The sequence below is a fragment of the Apodemus sylvaticus genome, chromosome 3, assembly GCF_947179515.1.
Source record: "Apodemus sylvaticus chromosome 3, mApoSyl1.1, whole genome shotgun sequence".
Lineage (NCBI taxonomy): Eukaryota > Metazoa > Chordata > Mammalia > Rodentia > Muridae > Apodemus > Apodemus sylvaticus.
In genome coordinates this window covers 134,227,427-134,251,776 of record NC_067474.1, presented here as the reverse complement: position 1 = coordinate 134,251,776, position 24,350 = coordinate 134,227,427, and the positions used below count along the sequence as shown (strand labels likewise).

The following is a 24,350-nucleotide window of genomic DNA, read 5'->3' as shown; positions in this document are numbered from 1 at the left end:
AGACCTGCCTCAGAATAAGGTAGGAGGGGACAAGTGACTCCTAAAGAGCGGTCTCCTCCCTTGCACTCCTGCACTGACATGTACACACGCACATGCCTGTGCACACGTGTGTGCAAACACACACACACTAAACAAGCAAACAAACACTCAGGAAGCAGAGGCAGAGGCAGGAAAATTGATGTTGAGTCTGTCGTTAGAAATCTATTAAGAAGCCGGGAGGTGGTGTTGCACGCCTGTGATCCCAGCACTTGGGAGGCAGAGGCAGGTGGATTTCTGAGTTCAAGGCCAGCCTGGTCTACAGAGTGAGTTCCAGGACAGCCAGGGCCACACAGAGAAACCCTGTCTCAAAAAAAACAAAAAACAAAAAAACAAAAAAACAAAAAAACAAAAAAAAAGAAAGAAAGAAATCTATTAAGAAAGTTCCAGAGTCAAGCAGTGTCACAAGTGAATTCTAACAAACAGGTTTTATATAAACACTTCCAAAAAGTTAAGGAAGAAAGAATACTTTCCAAATTTTAAGAGACCAGCATTACTGTACACCAAAATCAGGTATTCTCAAATATCCCTGATGAATGTAGAAATACAAACAGCTCGTTGGGTGGTCAAATTGAATGCACTCACCAAGATAGACTGGTCGGTGATTGCTTAGTGAACTTCTCGAAACTGTTAATAAGACTCCTAAGTGGAGGAGTCTAGAAATGTCTAAAGTACCTAAAAGACAGGGCCAAAGAAAATTTTCCATCATTAAAGTTAGGCACAACTGTTTTGAAATTTCAGTTCCTGGGACATTGAGATGGCTCAGTGGGTTAAATGCCACCAAGCCTGGTGTCCTGGCTGGTGTGTGTGTCAACTTGACACAGGCTGGAGTTATCACAGAAAGGAGCTTCAGGTGGGGAAGTGCCTCCATGAGATCCAGCTGTGGGGCATTTTCTCAATTAGTGATCAAGGGGGGAGGGCCCCTTGTGGGTGGTACCACCTTTGGGCTGGTGCTCTTGGGTTCTATAAGAGAGCAGGCTGAGCAAGCCAGTAAGAAACATCCCTCCATGGCCTCTGCATCAGCTCCTGCTTCCTGACCTGCTTGAGTTCCAGTCCTAACTTCCTTTAGTGATGAACTGCAACTTGGAAGTGTAAGCTCAATAAACCCTTTCCTCCCCAACTTGCTTCTTGGTCGTGATGTTTGTGCAGGAATAGAAACCCTGTGTCAGTTCCTAGGACACATACTGTTGAAGGGGAAAACTTATGCCAGTAAGTTGTCTTCTGACATGCATGCACACACACATACACACACACCCTGTCACACTCTCACCCCACACACTTACATACACGCACACATCACTCTTGCACACACCACACTCACACATACATTCTCTCTCTCTCTCTCTCTCTCTCTCTCTCTCTCTCTCTCTCTCTCACACACACACACACACACACACACACACACACACAGTGTCCTAGTCAGGATTTCTATTCCTACACAAACATCATGACCAATAATCAAGTTGGGGAGGAAAGGGTTTCTTCAGCTTACAGTTCCACATTGCTGTTCATCATCAAAGGAAGTCAGGACTGGAACTCAAGCAGGTCAGGAAGCAGGAGCTGATGCAGAGGCCATGGAGGAATGTTACTTACTGGCTTGCTTCCCCTGGCTTGCTCAATTTGCTTTCTTATAGAACTCAGAACTACCAGCCCAGGGATGGCACCACCCAAAGTGGGCCCTCCCCTCCCACCCTTGATCACTAATTGAGAAAATGTCTTACAGCTAGATCTCATGGAGGCATTTCCTCAAGGGAGGTTCCTTTCTCTGTGATAACTCCAGCCTGTGGCAAGTGACACACAAACCCAGCCAGTACACATACACACATGTACACACAAAATAAAGAAATATTTCACATTTCTAGGAGAACCTGTATTGTTGGAAACTTTATACTCCAAATGCTCATTAGGCTTGTGTGAGAAACACACAGCCCGTGTTGTTACAGTAGATGAGTAGAACACTCGTTTGGTAGCTGTCCTGTGCAGCAAGCCACATAGCAGAAGAGACTGGCACTCATGAGCACTTGGAACCAGTGCCTCCCAAAGTAAAACTGGCCCAGAGGAATAACTGCCTTCTGCCTTCTTCTCTATTTAGGTACAACTGACCTACAGAGAGCAAAGGAACATAACCAGAGGCTGGACGAGGAAGTTCTGGCATTAAGAAACCGGGTTCGATCCCTTGACTCTGAGAAAAAAGTGCTTGGAGAAATGGTCAGTGTGCTTAACCCTGGAACTTACTTGTTGTGTAGCCAATAGCAACAGGCAGTGTGAGCCTGCCCATTGTCTAAGTTGGTCCTTGAGAACTGATGCTGACAATTGTTGCGTGTCAGGATACAAAGATGATGAGCTTTAACTTGAACACACCTGCCAATGTTACTGTTTCACTTTAGGCATTTGCCCTGAACAGCAACATTGTTGCTGTTGTATACATGTAGGACTTGTTTATTTTGCTGCTGTTTTTATGTGTATGGATGTTTTGCCCGCATGTATATCTATGCACCACCTTGCATGTAGTGCCTGCCCACGGAGGTCAGAAGAAGGTGTCAGATCCACTGGATAAAGATGTCTTAGAACTCCTGTAGACTAGCCTGGCTCAAACTCTTCCTGCCTCTGCCTCCCAAGTGCTGGGATTAAAGGTGTGATCTACCACCACCTCGAACAACCAGTGCTTTTTGTTTGTTTGTTTGTTTTGGTTCTTAAAAATAGGGTTTCTCTGTGTAGCCTTGGACAAGTACTCTCAGCCACTGAGCTAAACCCCATTTTCTTATAAGACATTTATTTATTAAATATACTTACTTATTACATGTATGTTTGTGTGAATGTGTACACACATTTGTCTGCCAGATGCCCACGACTGTGCTAACGTGGAGGCCACATGTCTTCTCCATCTATCTCTCCTATTTCTTTGAGGCAGGGTCTCTCCTTGAACGTAGAGCTCCTGTTTTCTTGACTAGGCTTGACAGCCCGAGCCTCTGTGACGCTTCTGTCTCTGTCCCCTCGGAGCTGAGATTACAGGGATGTGTGGAACTTGTAGCTCATTATGAGGGTGCTAGGATCTGAACTCTGGTCCTCAGGATAGTGCGGGCGACTCTCCAGCTCATTATTCTCTTTCCAGGGCTTTATGAAGAACACATGAGGTTTGTGACGGAATCTAATATGGCCACTTAATTTTTCTCTGCTCTGTGGCCACAAATTGATTTTTGTCCTTTCTACTAAGTGTCTTATAGTTCTAGTTTACATATTTAGGTTTACAATCTAGTAAAGATAATATTTTGTTTATACAGTGATGGAAGAGTTGAGTCTTGCTCATTTCCTTTTTTTGTTTTGTTTTGTTTTGTTTTGTTTTGTTTTTTCAAGACAGGGTTTCTTTGTGAAGCCCTGGCTGTCCTGGAACTGACTCTGAAGATCAAGCTGGCCTCAAACTCAGAAATCACCTGCCTCTGCCTCCCAAGTGATGCAATTAAAGGTGTGCGCCACTGCCGCCCAGATTCTTGTTCATTTCCTAAAGTGTATCTAGTTTTTCTAGAAGCAGTTGTTGAAAACAACTACTTCTTTCTTGAATTACATTGACACTTTTCTCAAACATCAATTGTATGGGGCTGGAGTGATGGAAAGAAGAAATCTGTGGGTCTATAGTCAAGTCTGTGGGGCATTTTCTAAATTAGTGATTGATGTGGGAGGGCCCAGCCCACTGTGGGCGGTTCTACACGGCAGGTGGTCCTGCATGTAATTGAAAGAAAACTGCTAGCCAGGCACAGCCAGCCCACCATAGCCAGTGAGTAGTGTTCCAGTGTGACCTCGACTGCAGTTCCTGCTTGAGTTCCTGCCTTTTTGTCTTTTAGTGATGGGCTGTATCCTGCAAGCCAAATGGACCCTTTCCTCCCCTTGTTGCTTTTGCTCCATGTTTAATCACAGCAACACAAAGAAGACAAAGATAACAACTAACCACAAAGACCATGGGGCTTCTTATTCCTGTTGCTGACACTTTTCATGACATGTGGGAGAGTTTCAGCTATTGTCTCTGCTTGAAAGAATGTTTCCCCACTTCAATGGTCTGCCTGAATCTTCCTTGGGTCCCTTGGCGTCATACTCAAGGTTCTGTTTTTTGTTGTTTTTTTTTATTTTAACCCAGTTTGTTTCTCCAGCATGATCATTTCTATTATTTGGTCTTCAAGATTATTTTTTCTATATTGTCCAAGGTATTACCCATTTCAGAAAGATTTTTTTTTGTCCTCTAACAATTCCATTTTTTAAAAATTCCCTCCTGGAGCTAAAGAGATGCCTCAGTGCTTAAGAAACATTATCAGTGAACGGTGGCTAATGTGAGTTGCAGACTTCTTTTTAAAAAGATTTGTTTATTTGTTTATTTATTATATATAAGTACACGGTAGCTGTCTTCAAACACCCCAGAAAAGGGCATCAGATCTCATTAAGGATGGTTGTAAGCCACCATGTAGTTGCTGAGATTTGAACTCAGGACCTTCCGAAGAGCAATCAGTGTTCTTAACCCCTGAGCCCCCAACCCCAACCCCTGAGTTACAGACTTTTAAAGGTAATTCCTGAAGAAGGGTGATAACTGAACATGGATTTTTTTTCCCCCTTCAAAGTTCTTTCACAAAATAAAGGCTGGACTGACAGCTGAGGTTGGCAGCCAGATGATGAGCTGTCCATAACTATTAACCCAGGATCACTCTCAGTAGAGGAACCGGGTTGGTCAGCTGCATGCTGTGGTCAGCAGGGCAGCAAAGCTGTTAACAAGGAGCTTGCTTTTTAGCCTTGAGCCGGTGTCCCCGTGCCTGCCAAGAATGCTGCGCCCTCCGTGCCTGTCATGACTGCTCAGCCTTCAGGTGGGCAGTTGTCCTTTCCTGACCACTGCTTATTATATTTTCTGACAAAGGAAGTAAAGGGATATTGTCAGGTCTATTTTATGTCGACCTGAATGGGCTTCACATATTCCTAGGTGTGACTACCTTTGCAAAGTAGGATAACATTTCAGTCTGCAGATAGAGGTTAGTACCCCCATGGTGGGCCTCATCTAATGGAGGGAATGAATGGAACAAAAAGGAAGGGAATTTCTCCCTCTCCCCTTCCTTCATCCCCTCTTGCCCCTCCCCCCATTACCCCCTCTCTCTGGAGAGCCCTAATACAGAAGGAAGCTGATATTTGAGAATCAGCAATATTGTAGCAACTATTAGTGATTTGCATGAATCATGGAGTTTTCTTGTTTTGTCTGGTTATGTAGCTGTTTGTTGGTTTGTTTGTGACAAAGTCTCTCTCTATAGCCTAAACTGGCCCCAGATTTTCTAGTCTCCTGCCCCGATCTCCAGAAAGCTGGGATTACAGTTGTGCGCTACCATTACTTCTAACAGAAATCCTAAAGGCAGGAGTTAGTCGCCTGGCTGGGGAACCAAGGCTACAGATTCATACCTGTCACAGCCATGGACGGTGTCATGGCTCAGCCTGACTGCAGAGCCCCAAACCTCCCAAACCCTGTCGCTGTGGTCCTTAGTACTACACACAGGCAAAGCTCCCAATCCTCTTCCACACCAATCCCAGCAGCCTTCACTTCTGGGTACTCTGTAGCAGCCTGTCCCTGAAGAAGGCCCTTGAAAATAAAAATATTCTTTGGTTCTTAAAGGAATAATCCAGAAAGCCTCCTTTTATCAGACTCCTAGACTCATGCTGGTGTCTCTGATGGCCATCAATAAGTAGGCTACTCTCCCTCCACATGAGAAAACACTTTTTAAAAAGAAATGGAAGAAAAGATGAGATGGCTCAGAGGTAAAGACACTTGCCACCAAGCTAAAGACCTGGTTTGGTCCTCAGGACCCACTGAGAGGAAGGAGAGAACCGGTTTCCACAAGTTCCCTCTGCTCTCCACAGGTAGTGGCATGCACAAACTATACCCCCAGACACAAAATAGAAACATGATTTTTTTTTTTTTGAAAGGGAGAAATGTGAGCTATGTATCAGGGTTGACAGTGGTCACTGTTTTAAGTGTCTATCAAGCCCCATGACATGACTCGTGCAGGGTTCTCACAGCAGCACCTCTCCTGATCATTGGGGCAGACTTCCTCAAAGCAGACACCAGTATTCCCACTTCATAGAGAGCTTTAGGGGATTTGAACAAAGCGAGAGTTAGCCAGCCTGCTGCAGCCTTATCTGGCCCTAGAGTTCACTGTCCACCACAGTTCCAACTCTGGTAGAGGCTTACAGAGAGTCATATAGGGAAGTTATAGAGAGGCCTATAGAGGTCATAGCATGCCCAGTGGTGTGTACAGAAACTGCTCCCCATAGGTGAGTGGTCTGTTTCATCCTCTATGATGCCCTCAGCCGTCTGTGACTGGGAGAGGTGACATCAGAGAGACTGTCAATCTGTGCCCAGGAGGCACAGTTAAGTTCAGTGTTATGTGAGCCCTGCCTTCCGGACAGAACTCTGACAGTGCCACGTTCTGAGCCGTTTAACTGTTTCTCAAAGTCCTTGGCAGCTGGCCCTTGTGAGGGAGGTAACCTGCAACAAGCCCATTGGCTTTCCTGGTCGATCGATCAATTGCTGCTGACTGACGGGTGAGGGGAGCTCCTTTAGCCACCAGGGAGCTCTGTAGCCCCAACTTCCCCACATCCTGCACACCCATCTTCTAGCTTCAAACTTTGAAGTGTGTGAATTTCCCAGATGCATAACTGTATCTAATGTGCCATATGTTATGGTAAATTTTAACACATATTTGTAGAATTTATTCAAATGCTTTCAAATATATTATCTTTCAAATATAAGATAAGCTATATTGAATCAGGTTGCTGTAAAATATAAATTTCAAATTATTTTTGCAGTTTTCAAATATATTAGTTGAAAAAGCTATCTTAAACATTTTTAAAATCTATCTTTAAAATAGCCATTTGTGATGGCAAACATCTTTAATCCTGGCACTTGGGAGTCAGAGGCAAGCAAGTCTCTGTGAGTTGAAAGCCATCTTGGTCTGCACGGTAAGATCAGGCAGCCAAAGATAGATGGCGAGACTCTCTCAAGTGAAAGTTAAAATAGATGACTTTTTTGTTTGTAGTTTTTTAAATTTTTGTTTCATTTTGGTTTTGTTTGTTTGTTTGTTTGTTTGTTTAAGACAGGATTTTTCTGTGTAGCACTGCCTAAACTCACTTTGTAGACCAGGCTGGCCTCCAACTCAGAGATCCACCTGCCTCTGTCTCTTCAACCCTTCCATTGTGGGGATGTGCCATCATGCCCAGCCATAACTTTTTAATTATGTCATTTTCTTCTTCCAAAGCCTCCCATGTACATCCCTTCCACTACCATGCTTTCTTTCATATTCATGGCCTCTTTTTAAGTTGTTGTTACATAAATACACGCATGGCTAGACAGACAGACGACAGACAGAAAGACATGTAGGGTGTCCTTAGTTTTAAGACTTGAGGTGTCTGCCTCTCCTGCCTTGTATTAAAGCATCAGGTGCATGCAGGCATGGCTAAGGAACATCCTGACTGCTGGATGCTTCAGAGCGTCTTGTACGGGTGTGCAAAGTGTTCACAGGACAGATGTTGATAGTGGCAAGGGAGAAGATGCTTTGAGGGAAAACTCTATCCTTGCTCCTGTCCCTGGACCATGCTGTAAGTTGACACAACTCTCAGTGTTTGGTCCAGCTGCTGTCAGGAGGGATTATAACCCACCTTTGAGTCTTTGTGTCTGTTTTTTTAAGCAGCATCCCACCTCCTTTCCACCCCATCAGTCTGAGATTGCGCTTCCTGTGTTCTGGACCTTGAACACGAGGACTATAAATAGTAACTTGGTTAACATAACAGGATGCTGTAGCGCTTTTCTAATGCTTGTCCGCTTTGGCTCACTGCCCAATAGCAAACGCCCAAACCCATAATAAGTCAATGCATAATTAAGATGAACTATAAGAGAGAACAGTTGGTCTAACCTGAAAAAGAAGGTAAAACTTGTTGGGAGACATTTCTTAGGGTTTGCCTCAGGAAAAGATAACTAAGAAACATAGCTCGGGATTGGAGAGATGTCTCAACAGTGCTCACTCCTCTTGGAGAAGAGCCAAGTTTGATTCCCGACACTCACATAGCAGTTCACAACTGTCTGTAATTCAGGTCCCAGGTGATCTTATGTCCTCTTCTGGCCACCAAGGCACTGCATCTATGTGGCACATATACACACATAAAGACAAACACTCATACTCATAAAGAAAGAATACATATATCTTTTAAATGAAAAGGAATGTAGCCTATTTGGGGGTGTGGCAAGACAAGGTAAAGGCACTTGTCATATAAGCTTGGAGACCTGAGTTCAAACTCTGGAACCACATAAAAGGAGGAGGGAAAAAAAGACTCCACATTAGTTGTCTTCTGTCCTCCACATATCCATTACAAGTGTGCCCACATATACCTTATGCATATAAACACACACACACACACACACACACATACACATACACACACACACACAGAGAGAGAGAGAAAGAGAGAGAGAGAGTAATCATTTTAAAATTTAGACAAGCATAGCTTATTTTAAAGATATTTTAGTGGCACTTGTATGGTTTTTTAACTGGTGATTTATGTGGACTGAGATTCCCATCTTCGAGCCTGAGTTTTCATTAACCTAGGAGAACTGAAGAGACACCAGAATGAAAGACCAAGAGACAATTAAAGTACAAGATTTTAACGAGGTAAGAAAGTGAAAATAAAAGATGGCACTTTGCCTTGAGACAGGTTTCATCCAGCCAGGCTACCCTCAAACAAGTAATCCCCCTGCTTCCACCTCCCACATCTAGCTTGAAAAGGTGATTCTTCAGCTATATTCCCTAATACATGTGAGGCAAACCACATAAGGACGCTCAAAATACTGAAAACAGGCATAGGGAGAATGCGCACCTCTGGGAATGGCCCTGCTCCAGCTCACTGGGATGAAAAGGTTATAGAAAGCCTCCCTGGAGAAGTCGGCGAGGCTTGTGGGAACCATAGGGATGACCAAGCCAACTTCTCCAGGGTTTAGAACAAAATAGCTTATTGTCTCTAAGCAGAGTCTATATATGTCCAGGCACCACTATCCCTGATTTTCATCTGGGGAAACTGAGGCTAAGAATAATGACAAGGCCAGCTCTTATACCACTGGGGATAAAACACTGGAAGCATGGCTCTGTCCTACGGGGTGTGTTCACCCTTGGTAGCCATTTCTCCTCACAGATCATTACAAGGCGATTACTCAGTGTTCACTTAGAGTTTTAGGCGGATTCCCTGGCAGGTTTTATTACACAACAAAAAATGTACAGGGGGCCTGGAGAGATGGCTTAGCGGTTAAGAGCACTGACTGCTCTTCTGAAGGTACTGAGTCCAATTCCCAGCAACCACATGGTGGCTCACAACCGTCTGTGATGAGATCTGATGCCCTCTTTTGGTGTGTCTGAAGACAGCTACAGTGTAGTTAGATATAATAATAAAGCTTTGGGCCGGAGTGAGCAGAGGTCCTGAATTCAATTCCCAGCAACCATATGATGACTCACAACCATCTATACAGCTACAGTGTACTCATATATATACAATAAACAAATCTTTTTAAAAAATTTACATGGATGTACTATGACACACCTACTTTAACAGGTCCAAACCACGTAATAGTGCCACCCCCTGGACCAGGTATAGTCAAGTCACCACAGCGCTTGTAAGGGAGATGTGGACCTGGAAGTCAGCAGTAACTGTGACCCTGGGAAATGATGTAACTTCTGAGCGTCACTCATCCCCACTGAAGGGAAACTGTGATGATAGTTACACTCCTACCCCATAGTGTTCCTTCAGAAACAGAGTGAGCTAACTCATGTAAAGTCTTCACCATAGTGTCTGCTGCAGGACAGGCCGTTACCACCATTACCCCAACTGTCATTAGCATTTCATTTGGGAAGATTCCATCAATGCCTTACATCTGGGGCCTGGGGAAATGGCTAGAGCAATGCTCCTCAACCTTCCATTTTTTACAAAAAAAGATTTATTTATTATTATATGTAAGTACACTGTAGCTGTCTTCAGACACACCAGAAGAGGGCATCAGATCTCATTATGGATGGTTGTGAGCCACCGTGTGGTTGCTGGGATTTGACCTCAGGACCTTTGGAAGAGCAATCAGTGCTCTTAACCTGCTGAACCATCTCACCAGCCCCTTTTCAACCTTCCTAATGCTGCGACCATTTAATACAGTTCCTCGCACTGTAGTGACCACAAATAATTATTCTTGTTACTTCATAAATGTAATTTTGCTACTGTTATGAATTATAAAGTAATGCCTCTGATAGACAGGACGGTCTTAGGCAGCCCCTGTGAAAGAGTCGTTCAACACCCGAAGGGGACAACTCACAGGCCGAGAACCACTGTCTTAGAGGGTAAATTGCCAAGCCTGACAACCGAGTTTGACTCATGGGACCCATGTGATGGAGGAGAAAACTAACTCCTACAAATTGTCCTCTGACTCTACACCACACCACACACACACACACACACACACACACACACACACACACACAGTGATGTGAGTGTTCTTCCTCCCACTAAACAAATAATACAATTTAAATATATTTAGTACACACTTAGCTGTCGTCACAACCACGTGTGATGCCTGCCATTGGTGGCTATGCTGTAGGAAGTACAAGGCTCACTACATGTGGCCATTACATCTACCAACATAGAGGGGAAAATGTGCCCTAGGAACTGGTTTTTCTAAGTGTCCATATCCCGCATGACTCTAACATTAAGTTAAGTTGGAAGTTCTTGTTATTAAATTTTATGGGTAATAGTGCCTATTGTACAATATTTCACAAAGTGAATCATGGGAAATGACTTTTACAGATATTGAAAATGGGCCAAGAAAATATTAAAGTACTGGACAGTGACTTGTCAGAAGAGAGGGAGAAGAGACAGCATCTGACATCAGCTTTCACTGCGATTCAGAAGTCCTTGCAAGTGAATAGTGAGGTATCACATCCCCCCTGCTGGTTTCTTCCTGGTTTTCCAGTTCAGGGTTTGACATGGTCATTTGTTTCTATTTGGCCTTGGGGAGACAGCACAGCGGGTAAGACAGCTAGCTTCCTATGCAAGTATAAGGACCTGGGATCAGATACCCAGCATCACATAAAAAGTTAAGTGTGGCCAGGCGATGGTGGTGGTGGTGGTGGTGGTGGTGCACGCTTGTAATCCCAGCACTCTGGGAGGCAGAGGCAGGCAGATTTCTGAGTTCAAGGCCAGCCTGGTCTACAAAGTGAGCTCCAGGACAGCCAGGGCTATACAGAGAAATCCTGTCTCCAAAAAACCAAATCCAAAAAACCAACAAAACAAAACACAACAAAACAAAAAGTTAAGTGTGTCTAAGCGGGCCTGAAATTTCAGCACAGAGGGCCTAAGACACAATCAAGAGCACTTACTGGCCACACAGCCCAGCAGAAACAGAAGCTTTCCATTCATTCAGCGAGAGAACCAGTCAAAGGAAGAGACAGAGAGCCACAGAGGAAGACATCCAATGTCCTGCTCCGCACACCCATGCTACACTCTCATGTATGAGCCACACAACACAATAAAAAATATAACTTAGCTTGCAGTACTCCGATTCAGTACCATTGGCCAGTTGGCCTAAAAGATGGAAATCTACTTCCTTACATCCTGGAGGCTGGGATGTCCTGGCCACACAGAAGCCACCTTCTGGGTGGCCCAATATGTCAGGCCAGGGCTCCACCCTTTTGCTCTTAATTAGGTTGGATTTAGGGATCCCCCTACCCCTTGCTGCCTTTTTACAGCCCCACCCCCACCTTCCATTTGACTCCAAGGCTTTCAGAGGACATCAAGTAGCCCCTCTCCTAAAGTAAATGTCGTGTGACCTCTTGGCTCTTGGGTACTGCAAACTATCATTCCCTCATCGACTGCCCATCAGCCATTGCATAGCTATGTGATCTGTGTGAAAGTGTGAGGAAAATATATAACCATATATGAACTGGGTGGAAACAGATACTCAGGATTTGAGGATGTGCTGGTCTCTGAGTCACTGAATACACACTGTCAGACAACGTCAGGATCTGTCGTTAAGGGCAGAGCCTGAAGTTAAACAGACGTGGGGATCAGCTTTTTTAAGCTCTCTAGTGTTTAAGTTCTGTCCAGCCCTACTATCAGAAGTAGCTAAGAATGCCGTAGGCTACAGCTATGTCCCACGGAGCACAGTGTTCTATGACAAATGCCAAGAGATGTGGTTTTAAGTGTACTCTCATCAGCCACATGGCCTCGTAGCCATAGCAGAGCTCCCAGGTGCAGGCCTAGTCTCCGCCTTCGCCTCTACCCTGACTCCAGGGATCCAACTTAGCTCAGCAGGTGTGCATGGTGAGCTGGAGCATCTGCTGGGCCATCTTGCCAGCCTTGTATTTTTCAGGCAAATAAATATTTAATACGGGAGCTGGGGAAGATCTTACATTTATCCAAGCTTTGCTTGAAATAGGAATGACTGTAGACACCCAGGCTTTGCAGCTGAAAAGGTAAATTCTAAGAAGGAAGCATTCGGTTAATGTCTAAAATTGAACAATTTGTTAGGACCATTTCAAGAATCCTTTTTAGAAATTTTATTCCTTTGCAGGAAAATAGGCTTGATTTATCCTACCAAAATAGCTTCATGTTTTTGTTTTTGTTTTTAAATTCTTTTGTTTTTTTTACATTTTAATTTTTTATTTAAAACAATTTTTAAATTAAAAAAAATTTTGATCACAAAAATATCTTGATCTCTTAAACAGGAATTCCAAAAGTCAAAGTCAGAACTCCTGTGCCTTTATAAGGAAATTCAGAGTCTTCCAAGGGCTGAGGGCAGAGAGCAGTTTTTAGTAGCATATAACCTGCTGCTGAGAGAGAATTCTGAACTAGAAGCCAAGGTGAGACTGAATTATTGATTATTTGAGTGTTCAATAGTTAACACGCCTTGTATGTAGACAGAATAACAGGAAACTTTTAAGTAACAGAATTAGAAATCAGAGTTTTTCACTAGCATATAATGAAGGTGACGGATGTCGCGGTTACTCGTCAGGGCAACGTTCCCCCTTCAGCCAGCACCTGGTCTTCAGGATCCTGCTGTCGGTGTCTGACCCTGACCTTAAGTCAGCTTCCTACCAGCTGAAACACCCAGAGTATGGGTTACAGTATGGGATGCAGGGAAGGAACCGTACAGAATACAGGGAGCTGTGTGGGGCATGGTCTACAAGTAGCCTTGGTCTATGGGAGTTTGTTAATGAGGGTCAGCACGCTGAACACTCAGTCCCACTCCTTAGCGGAAGGCGGATGAGGAAGGGGAGGATGAGGACGGAGGGGTTAATAATGGAGGAGATGAAGAGGAAGGGGATAATAACAACTCAAGACATTTCTGGTCCAAGATACACTATAAGGTTCTATAATGCGTTCTAAGTCCTTGAGTCTGCCTACAGCAGTTATCTGTCTGTCTGCGACGTTTTGGAAGAAGTGTTATTAGTTTGGCAGCATTAACAGAATGCCATAGACTGGGCAGTTTAAGTGACAAGCATTCATTGCTCACAGCTCTGCAGCTTGGGGAGGCCAAGGTCAAGGTGCCAGTGGATCCCAAGCTTGGCAAAGGCCGCTTTCTGGTTTGCAGATAACCATCTTCTCTTGGTTCTCTCCTCCTCTTCCTCCTCTTCCTCTTCCTCCTCCTCTTTAATCTTTGTATGTATGCACATGATATATCTGTGCACATGAACGTTCATGTATGTGAGGGTGGCACAGCACATGTGGGGGTCAACCTCGGGTGGCCTTCCAGTTGGCTTGAGTCAGGGTTATTTTTTGCTACTGACTCGGCTAGGTTAGCTGGTCTACAAGCTTTTGGCCTCCTGTCTCTGCCTTACTACGCACCCACACACACACACACACACACACACACACACCCCGCCACCTACCCCCAACTCCATTCTCCTATGGCATTTGGCTTTACATGGGTTCTGGAGAATCAAAACCAAGGTCCTATGCTTTTGATTCAAATGTTTTACCTAGTGAGTTATCTCCTCAGCCCAAGTGGTTATTACAAGGGTACCAGTGTCATCATGAGCTCTCCACCGTGTGATCCAGCTGCTTCCTAAGGCCCCCTCCTGAGACTGCTTTATTGAGGGTAAGGGTTTCATTTAGTTGATGAAACTAAATGGATTTTGAAAGAATTACAGCCTGTTTCTTTGGAAGAATATCTCTCAGGTTGGGTTTGTCTGGTGTGTCCCCATTGTTCCTGACAGGAGTCCTATTGAAATGACATCTTTCCTTCCTGACACATTTTATTGGAGGTCTTGAGCTATAGAGTCATTGCTGTGTTAATGTCAGTTTGGTTGAGGTGCTCTCTGTTGGATCTCTCCATTGTAAAGTTAATCAAGTTTCCCTTCACAATGATAACCATGTCATGGATGGCTTCTCTGGGATGCTGTTTTCCTGTCCATCAAGCTATTGTTCATGAAAAGATTGGTGTGGGCCTTTGCATCTTGACCAGCCCTCCAGCTTCTCTCCAGAACACCAGGTGCTCTACACTTAAAGGCACCTCCTGCTCAGCGGAAGGTGGGCTCTGCTGGATGGATTTGCCAAAACTGCTGATTTCAAAGACGTTTTGCTTTGTTCTTGTTCTGTGATGTACTTGTCACTTGTTCTGTGATGTAATTTGTAGCAGAAACAGGTGTGATAGGCCATCGATTTACACCAGGAGCTCAGGGGCCCTGGGTGACTGAACTACTGCCAAGTTCTGTGGAGTTTCTCAGCCTGTGGTCTTTCTGTCCATGATTAGACTGAACTATTATCACTAAGGCCAAATGCAAACTGGCCTTTTCCCACACCTAGCAGGTCCTGGAAGGGCCAATGGGCATAACTTTCTTCATTGTAAATGGCCAATCTTCGGGGCTAGACAACGGCTCTGAGGTTAAGAGCACCTGTGTGCTCCTGCAGAGGACCCCGGTTCAGATCCCAGCTCACAACTGCCTGTATTCCAGCTCCAGGGGATCTGACTTCCTTTCCTGGACTCCTCCAGGCAACCCTGTTCATGTGGAAGCGCACACGAAAACACACACACACACACACATAATTTTAAAAAGAAAAAATGTAGCTGGGTGTGGTGGTACTCCTTTAATCCCAGCACTTGGAAGGCAGAGATAATCAGATCTCTGTGAGCTGAGGTCTACAAAGTGAGTTCCAGGACAGCTAGGACCGTTACACAGAGAAACCCTGTTGATTGATTGATTAAAAAAAAAAGAGGAAAGCTTCCACCTGCTTCAGAGACATTCCAGCGTTGTTGGTTGTATGTGGGTCCTGAAAAAATGCTTGGCGTTTGTGTTACTGTTGCTTTCAATTTGCTAGAGCATGGAATCCAAGCTCCACTGTCTTCTTCTCTTTAAAAACTAGCATTTAATATCATTGTGTAATCCTTGCATTTTCAAAATAACTAAAAATCGGAAACTAAGTAGCATCTTGGAATCTTTTTCCTGCTTGCAAAAATAATGCAAATCCATTTTTAAAACTGTCTTTGAAGACCCTCCCCCACTGCTTATCCCCCCTCCCCCACTGCTTATTCCCCCCCCCCCCCCCCCCAGTCTTTAGCTCCTCATTTTGTTGCCTCCTCCCTCTTCAGGACAACTCAAGTCAGTTGTGTCTTTTACCACTCGGCCCCTGCCATTCAAATACGCCACCCACAGCCTCCGGTCTTCCAAGGCCAGTTCAAGGTCCATCATGGAACAGAGATAATGTGGAGTGTAGTTTATACTGCTCGCTCGCTGTAGTTTCTCAAGAGGAAAAGTCTTCGGAGACCAAAGGAATCTCTTCAAGTAAATTGAAACCAAGCTTTGGATGAATCCCATGGCCCCTGGAATCAAGCACAGTTATTGTAGGAACTCTCCGTTCAGACAAACAGTTCTTTGTTTTTAATTCAGTCCTGTGATGGAAACTATCTTCTATTCATAGAACTATTTCCCAACCAAACTTTCTACTCCTGAAAGGAGATATGCTTTGGTTCCATAATACATAAAAACAAGTAACCTTTTAAGGATGGCAAATCTACAAAATCTTCTGAAAGCAGACAAACAAAAGTGAATATTTTGCTAGATCTCGTAATGCAGTATGCCTCAAAACACCTGCATGTAACAGATGCCTCTCCCTATGGGCCTATGGGTACTATTTTTATTCAAACCACCACAGCAAAGTACCTTTACAAGTTCAAGTGTTTTCAAACAAACAGGATCAGACTGGAAGAAACTTCCTTTCTGTAATGTGCTTGTAGTATTCTAATATTTTCTCAAGGCAATGATATATTACTCCTTTTAGGAATTGATTAAGCTCAGTTAAAACTTAGGACATATGTGTGTGGTAATCATGTAAAATCTTAGAGATCACTGGAGTTTTGTTTCTTTGTTCCTGTTTAAAGGTACAACTGAATTATAAATAGCAATCTGATGTTCTGCCAACATCAGAAGACCAGACTACCTCCTTGTTTGGTTGGTTGTTTGGTTGCTTGGTTGAATGGTTGATTGGCTGGATGGCTAGTTGGTTGGTTGATTGATTGGTTTGGTTGGTTGGTTGGTTGGTTGGTTGGTTGGTTGGTTGGTTGGTTAAACCATGAAGTTACATACCCTTATGTCTACTGTAAACTTGGGTTAGTTATATGACACCTGAAAAGTATTTAACCAAATCTCAATAAGACTTCCAATAGGGGAGCAGTTTAGATAGCTCAAGGGAGTAATTAAGCATGTGGTGGAGTCAATGTTCCTTTTTCACAGTTATACATAAAAATCTGCAAAATAGAGCATTTGCTTTTTCACTTAACTTCACAGGTCTTGAAGCTTTCACAAGAACTGGAACTGTTAAAACATTGCTCTGTAGGGGACAGAACTGCTAATTTGATGACAAGTGAAAACGTCTGTGAAGACCTGGTGTCTAAAGGGCCACTTTTGGAAGTGGAGGCTGTGAGCCCGAGTGAGGACAGACAGGCTTTCTGGTAATTTGAGAAAATCTGAGCACAGTAACTAGAGGGTTTATTTGGGTTGACTATCCCAAGAGTCTGACATTCATTTTCAAGAGATGTAATCCAGGGAAAAAAATTAGTTTTAAGCATTTCCTAGAGTTTGTTTTCTTTTTAAACAGTTGTATGTTGATTACATGGGAAGAGGGCAGAAGGCAGACAGGGCAGTGACTGTGGTACCTCCTGACGCGGCATTAACATTACATGTGAAACTTCCCCTCCTGCCTTTGAAAGCTTCCATGTGCTTTGAGTGGAAGTGTAGGAAGCATGTAAAACTGGATTATAATAACCCATAATTGTCCTTGGGGAGAGACACTCAGGCATCCCTCCTCTGGGCACATACATCTGCAGGTAAATTATTTCTACATATCCAAGGCAGTGCTCTAAGAATTTTCTGCTCTGCTGATTTTATTTAACATTATATCTGATTATTGAGTTTTCAGAGCATTTTCTCTTCTCACTTGTTTAATCTTGTTCCCTAACTCTGTGTTTACACATTTTTACCACAATTATCCTTCACAGAAGTCTTGGGGACTTTGGGCAAATGATCTGTTCTAATCTGATAAAAAAAGTTAATAGCAACAAATTACTTGCTGTGGGCAAAAGCTTAAAGGTCTGAGAAGGAAACAGTAGACGCCTGTGCTCCACAGACACCCACAAAAAGGACACCCTCATCCACAAACCGTGGAGACTGAGTCTTGGTGTCACCAAATTTATTTCTGCATCAGTATGCTAAGATACTGCTTTGCCAATTTTGGCACTGCTGGTTTTTGTGTTCTCTTAAAAATTTAACTTCAGAGTAAGCTCTGAGTCCAAGGTTCACAACCAGGAAATGGAGATGTGTGGTAGGAACAAATTTTGGAGGGATGGTGGGGTGATAGGTGGGGTGGGAAGGGCATCTTGGAAGGATGGTGGAGGGATAGGTGGGGTGGGAAGGGCATCTTGGAGGGATGGTGGGGTGATAGGTGGGGTGGGAAGGGCATCTTAGAGGGATGGTGGGGTGATGGGCAGGGTGGGAAGGACATTTTGGAAAGATGGAGGGTGTCTCTGTCAGTGAGCCCAAAGCCAGGAACTGAGAAGCTGGATCACCATGTTCAGGTTTTCTGGAGGGATCAGGAAAAACTAACCCTAGAATACACGGGGCATAGCGTGACAGGTTTCAAGAGAAGTTGTTCTAGCATCTCCTCTGGTGGAGACAGAAGGTGACAGGCAGGACAGTTAATTCATTGTGAGCCACAAATAAACACTGACCCAGAACAAGAGACTGTAGGGATGTGATAGTCAGAGGTCTCGTCACAGAAAGGATTGACGTGTATCTTCCCTCCATGTATCTGCTACTTGTTTCCTTCTCCCCCATCTCTAATGGCCTCACATCAGTCAGATCTGGATGGAACACAACCACATTCAAGAGTAGCCATTTGTCCACTGGGTAGGTGTCCCGGGCAGAGGTCGGTTTACTTTATAGTCTCCATGGTCTGATGGGAGAAGACAGTATAACAAGGCACTGCTGTCTCAATAATCCATCAAGGGGTGTGGGGGACAGACAGAAACAGAGAGAGATGGGAGGGAGAGGCAGGATGTGATGTTCAAGGGGCATGTTTGTGTGTGGTAGTTAACAAGAACTCTAGGGAAGGGGGGAGATGAAGAGATGCAGGCAGGATCCTGCACATGCGATGCCTCTATCAGGGAGATGTTTGTTTGCCATAACAAACATGGGGCTGAGCTGTGCCCACAACCCTAGTTAGGAGCTTACAGAATAAAAAAACAAAAACAAAAACAAGTCAACAACAACAACAAACCTCCTATAGAGTTTAGCAGCCTGGCAAAACAATAGGTTCATGCTTTAGGAAAACCACTCTGCCTGGTATATGCAAAACATTACATAAATAAGCAGGACTTGGGGATTAGTGATTATAATCAGGATGAAGACGTTAGAGTAGTCAGTAGCTGGAGTATGGGAAGAGGCTTAAAAGTAGCATAAGAGGTGGCTAGGGAGATGGCTCAGGCAGCCTAGGGCTTGCCAAGCAAGAGTGAGGACCCAAGTTCAGATCACTAGTGCCTGTCCACCCGTTCCTCTACTGGTTTGGCATATGGATGTGGAAGTGTCACCAGAAGTCACAAGTTAGCTCATCAGGCTAAATTGGTAAGGCCTAGGCTCAGTGAAAGACCCCCATCTCAAATCAATAAGGGTAGCATCGGTGAGATAGCCCAGGAGGTGAGGGTGCTTGCCTCCAAGCCCAAGTTTGATCTCTAACACCTGACAGAAGAATAAAACTGACTCCCACGGGCTGTCCTCTGTCACACATGCACAGAGCACACACACACACACACATACACACACACAAATTTAAATGTAATACAAATTATAAATAAATAAAATAACTTGACTTCCAGCTTGATTGTTTCATTTGCTGATTTGGGGACCATGTCTCTTGCTATGACAAAATACTTGAGGCTGAATTCTTCAAGAGTTTTCTTTAGCTCATGGTCCTGGGGCTTCAGAAGCATGCCCCCAAATTTCTGTCAAGGGCCTTTGGGCAGAAGAAACCCATGCAGGAAGGGGTCATACCATATGGCCAGTCTGGAAACCGATGAGCCAGGAAGGGGAACTCAGTCCTTTTTTTTTTTTTTCTGTCTTTGTCCCTGTGTGTGAGCCTGTGAGCATGTGAGCGTGTCCCCATGTGCCCGCAGGTGGGCATTTGTGTGCCCAAACAAGGTTTGCACAGGGGATCCCCTTGGGGAAAATGACAAAGCCATATCCAAGTCAGAACTATTTGTCTCTGTCCACTGCTGTCTATTATTTTTTTTTAAGATTTATTTATTTATTTATTTATTATATGTAAGTACACGGTAGCTGTCTTTAGACACCCCAGAAGAGGGCATCAGATCTCATTATGGATGGTTGTAAGCCACCATGTGGTTGCTGGGATTTGAACTCACAACCTCTGAAAGAGCAGTCAGCGCTCCTAACCACTGAGCCATCTCACCAGCCCTGTCTGCTGCTGTCTTAAATAAAATTACAAGCAGCATTGCACACTGAGCTTTTTGTTTTCTTATGAATTATTTTATTACAGTGGAGACAGGTTACATCACAGCTCAACAGAGCAGCACCTGCAGTTCCACAGGACAGTCTACATTCATGGTTTACAATTTTTGTAGACTCTACAGTTTGTTTTTATGTGTATGAGTATTTTGCCCACGAGCATGTCTGTGCATCACATGCATGCAGTACCTATAGAGGCCAGAAGAGGGAGTCAGATTCCCTGGAACTGGAGTTACAGATGGTTCTGAGCTGCCAGCTAGGCACTGAACTCAAGTCATTTGGAAGAGCAATCAGCGCTCTTAACCACTGAGCCATCCATCTCTCCAGACTCAGAGTCTAACCTCCTCATGGCTCTTCGTTTGTGATGCCAGCTCCTTTTTGAACGTGGATAGTAGCTACGATTGTGGAGCATGCAAGGCTGGCTTCCAAGGAACCCCAAACAAACTTCAGATTGGGGGACTAGAAGTACAAGTGGGACCAGGGTGCAGTGGCAGATTAGAGGCCAGAAGCTTACCTGGCATGCCGAGTTCCACCCCAGCCTACCAATAAAGAAGGACACCAGAAGCAAAACACAGCACCCCCACACTCAGTGTGTGTGTGTATGTGTGTGTGTGTTTGTGCGCGCGCGCTCTCTCTTCAGCACATTCCCTGGTGGCTGAAGGTGTGCCCTTCCTCCTGTTTCTATGACTTAAGTCTCAAGGAGCCCCTCTCCTCTTTCTCTGGCTTTCCAAGCGATGCTGCTTGCTCTTTACAAGCCTTTGGCTTCTGTCTATGATGAGCCCTTCCTCCGTGAGCCCTCCTTCCGTGTGTCTGGGTTTCAGTGCAGGGTTTCTACCCTGCTCTCCTGTCTTGGGATCCTCACCTCATACGTGTCTCCATTCTTATCCATACCCTGCTTCCCTAGTCCACCCCGTATTAATCTGCACATTTGCCCCAGTCAGAATCCAGATGTCACCTTGTTCTTTCCCACCCCCCACACCTGACAGATGAGGAATGTCAGGACCACCAACCTTGAAGTCTCTCCAGACCCCATCCCGGTTCCCACGCCTGGTATTTATTACGTGGATAGAGACAACAGCCTCTCATCCAGTTTCCCTGGCGTGATTTTTTTATTTAAAAACAAAAATGTACTTGCTGGAGGGTGGAAGATGTAATCATGCCACAGCACCCTTGAAGAGGTCAGAGGGGGACAAAACAAAGGGCTTGATTCTTTCCTTCCATCACCTGAGTCCCAAGGACTGAACTGGGTCATCAGGCTTGGCAGCAAGCACCTTCATCCACTGAGCCATCTTGCTGGCCCCTGCAGAACTTATTTGTTAAACCATTGTGGGATATTTTGTTTTGCCATGATCTCATCTTTACCAAAATCTATGTACACTTTTAGTATTGTCCCTTTTTTAGCTCCAGTCAATGAGTCATCACGCTATATACTGCCCCTCAGCCTGATTAGTATCCACTCATCTTTATTTCTCAATTATAAACCCTTTTGCAAGCCCACTGTGGCCCCTGTTGAGACACCTACTGCTTTTGAGTGGCATTTGCAAATCTTTTTTTTTTATTTGTTTGTTTTTCAGGGTTTCTCTGTGTAGCCCTGGCTGTCCTGGAACTCACTCTGTAGACCGGCTGTCCTCGAACTCAGAAATCCACCTGCCTCTGCCTCCCAAGTGCTGGGACTAAAGGTGTGCGCCACCACCGCGTGGCGGCATTTGCAAATCTTTATGACCCAAATCTGCCCAGTGCAATACTGGAAGTCCAGAGAGGAGAAAAATCATTTAAACTGGTTATTGGGCTGTACATGAAAATATACACTAGGCCATCTCCCCTGAATGAGTGGGGGGCAAAAGAGCCATCGGTATACAATGCACAAGAACAATTCCACTGCTGTACAATTCAAGTTTGAGGGGGAAATATCCTAGGATGTAGGACTTTCTCCTTCTTCCTCTTCTTCTTCTTCTTCTTCTTCTTCTTCTTCTTCTTCTTCTTCTTCTTCTTCTTCTTCTTCTTCTTCTTCTTCTTCACAATTCTGCCACAGAATATTTGTTTGATAGTTTTTTGTTGTTATATTTGTACCAAGTTCTGAATTAGGAGAAAGTAAACAGGAGGAAATGCCAGACGAGTCAGTGAAGGCGGCCACTTTCCCAAGAGAGAGGCAGGAGTCACAGCAGATGCGAGGCCATGAACAGCCATTGGCCGTGGAGCCCAAGGAAGTTGGGAGGCTTGAAGACGAGCCAAGCCTCCAGTCTCAGAGCTGTGGTGATAGTTCAGATGGCAGCAGCACCAAGGTAGGTGCTGCAGACGCACGCTCTGGGTCCTCTCCTTCTGACTAGCCCTGGAGATAAGCATCGATTTTTTTTTTTAAAAAAACCTTCTTTCTTAAAGTATGTTTCTTATACAGCGTTACAGCTTGAGAGGTAATAAAATTACAACCAAAGTCTGAACCTGCTGATTCACTTTATTGTTGAAGGTTTGTTATTTTTGCATTATGGGGATGGGGCAGCACAAGTCTGTGGAGCTGCTTCTTGCCTCCTGCCTTCCTGTGTGTTTTGAGCATGGACGCCCTCGCTGAGCTGTAAGCTCAAGGCAGGCTCAGAAAGAACACATCTGCCTCAGATGGGGAAAAAGGGGTGGCGGGGTATGCGCCATCCTTCCTGTTCTAGGGAGCTCAGTGAACCAAGTGCTCATTTTAGGTTTTAAAAAGCCAGCTTCAGAGAGATTGCTTTAAATGCGGCCCTTGCTATTTGCTGTTTCCTGCAGCTCCGCCTTAGCAGAGTTAAGGGGCGGCTCCCAGAAACAGTTTGGTTCTTAGTCTTACAGGACTCTGTTGTTAGGAGTAAAATTTTTCTGTAAACGCCTTTCCAGAAATTATTTTGAGATTGTTAGAAGACTATTGTAGTTGCAAGTAAGCCACCTTCAAAGGGCTGACAAAATGCCAGGTGCTCTCCTGCTATTCCAGAATTTGAGAGGTAGAGGCAGGAGGATCAAGAGTCACATTGTTACATTGTGATGTTGAGGCCAGCCTGGGTTGTAAGTGACTCTGTCTCAAAAAAAAAAAAAAAAAAAAAGATGTTGGGAAAGAGGTCAAGAGTGTGCTTTAAGGAAAGGAAGGCTGGAGAGTTGACCGAGCAGTTAAGGGTGAGCACTGTTCTTACAGAGAACCTGAACTCAGTTCCCAGAACCCACAGCTGCTTGAAGATCAAAGGGGTTTTAACATCTCTGACCTGTGAGAGTACCCAAAGTCACATGCTCAGACACACACACACACACACACACACACACACACACAGAGAGAGACAGAGAGACAGAGAGAGAGAGAGAGAGAGCTTTAATTTTATTATCTATCACTTTGTTTTGAGACCATGGTTCACTGTGTAATCTTGGCTGGTCTGTCGAGGCTGGGCTGAATCATCGAGATCTACATGTCTCTCCAGAGTACTAGGATTAAAGGCATGGACACCATAAGCAGCCAAAAATGTCTTCTTTTTTTTAAAAAATGTAAGTCAAGGGCTGGAGATGTAAGCATGCCCTGGGTGGACTCCAGCATGAGAAGCGGGGAAGGAAGAAAGCAAACATAGATTTGGAAGTGGAATTTAACATTTGAAGAAGCCATAGTAATTAAAATACAACCAGGCTTGATGGCTCGTGACTGCAGACCAGTGCTCCTCAAACTGCAGGTCATGACCATCGGGAAACACATACTCCCAATGGTCTTAAAAACCCCCAACCATAATTGTCATTGCTTCTTTATAACTGTAATTTTGCTACTGAGTGGTGTCTGGGTTCCTAAGAACACTGGAAATATATGTTTTCCGATGTTCACAACCCACAGACTGAAAAATGCTGTCTGACTCACAGGAGACTCAGAGACTGAAGAGGGTGGAACTACACAGGAGTTCAAAGACAGCCTGTGCTTCCGAATGAGATCAAGAGAGAGAAAAGGGGGAGACAGAGAGAGAGAGAGAGAGAGAGAGAGAGATTATACAAGAGCACACATACAAAACTCTGACCTTGTTTGGCTCAGAAGCCCAAAGAAGAGTGTGAGTTCAAATGCCAAGAACTCACATTTAGACACCTCCCCTCCCCACCCCCTATCTCCCCACCCCCACCCCCTCCCCTTCTTGGACACCAGGCCAGAGGCTTGGGAAGTTGTGGAAAGAGAAACCTAACAATTACAAAGTCATCGTTGTCCTTTGAGGCTTTATTGGTGGTGATTTGTTTGATTTGGGGGGTCAGGGTATTGCTTTGCAACCCGACTGG

At 44.5% G+C, this 24,350-nt stretch overlaps 2 protein-coding genes across 2 annotated transcripts in view; both read left to right on the top strand.

Moving 5' to 3' along the window:
* Ccdc30 (coiled-coil domain containing 30) overlaps positions 1–24,350 on the top strand; it is an 87,772-nt gene that overhangs the window by 21,050 nt on the left and 42,372 nt on the right. The window contains exon 5 of the mRNA XM_052177206.1: positions 2,129–2,244. Coding sequence (XP_052033166.1) covers positions 2,129–2,244 — 116 coding nt within the window. The remainder of the gene's footprint in view (positions 1–2,128; positions 2,245–24,350) is intronic.
* Positions 8,679–22,423, top strand: LOC127681191 (coiled-coil domain-containing protein 30-like). The gene is made up of 5 exons (XM_052177200.1): positions 8,679–8,720; positions 10,888–11,013; positions 12,807–12,941; positions 16,866–17,029; positions 22,171–22,423. The coding sequence occupies exons 1-5, from the start codon at positions 8,679–8,681 to the stop codon at positions 22,421–22,423; spliced, it is 720 nt and encodes a 239-aa protein (XP_052033160.1).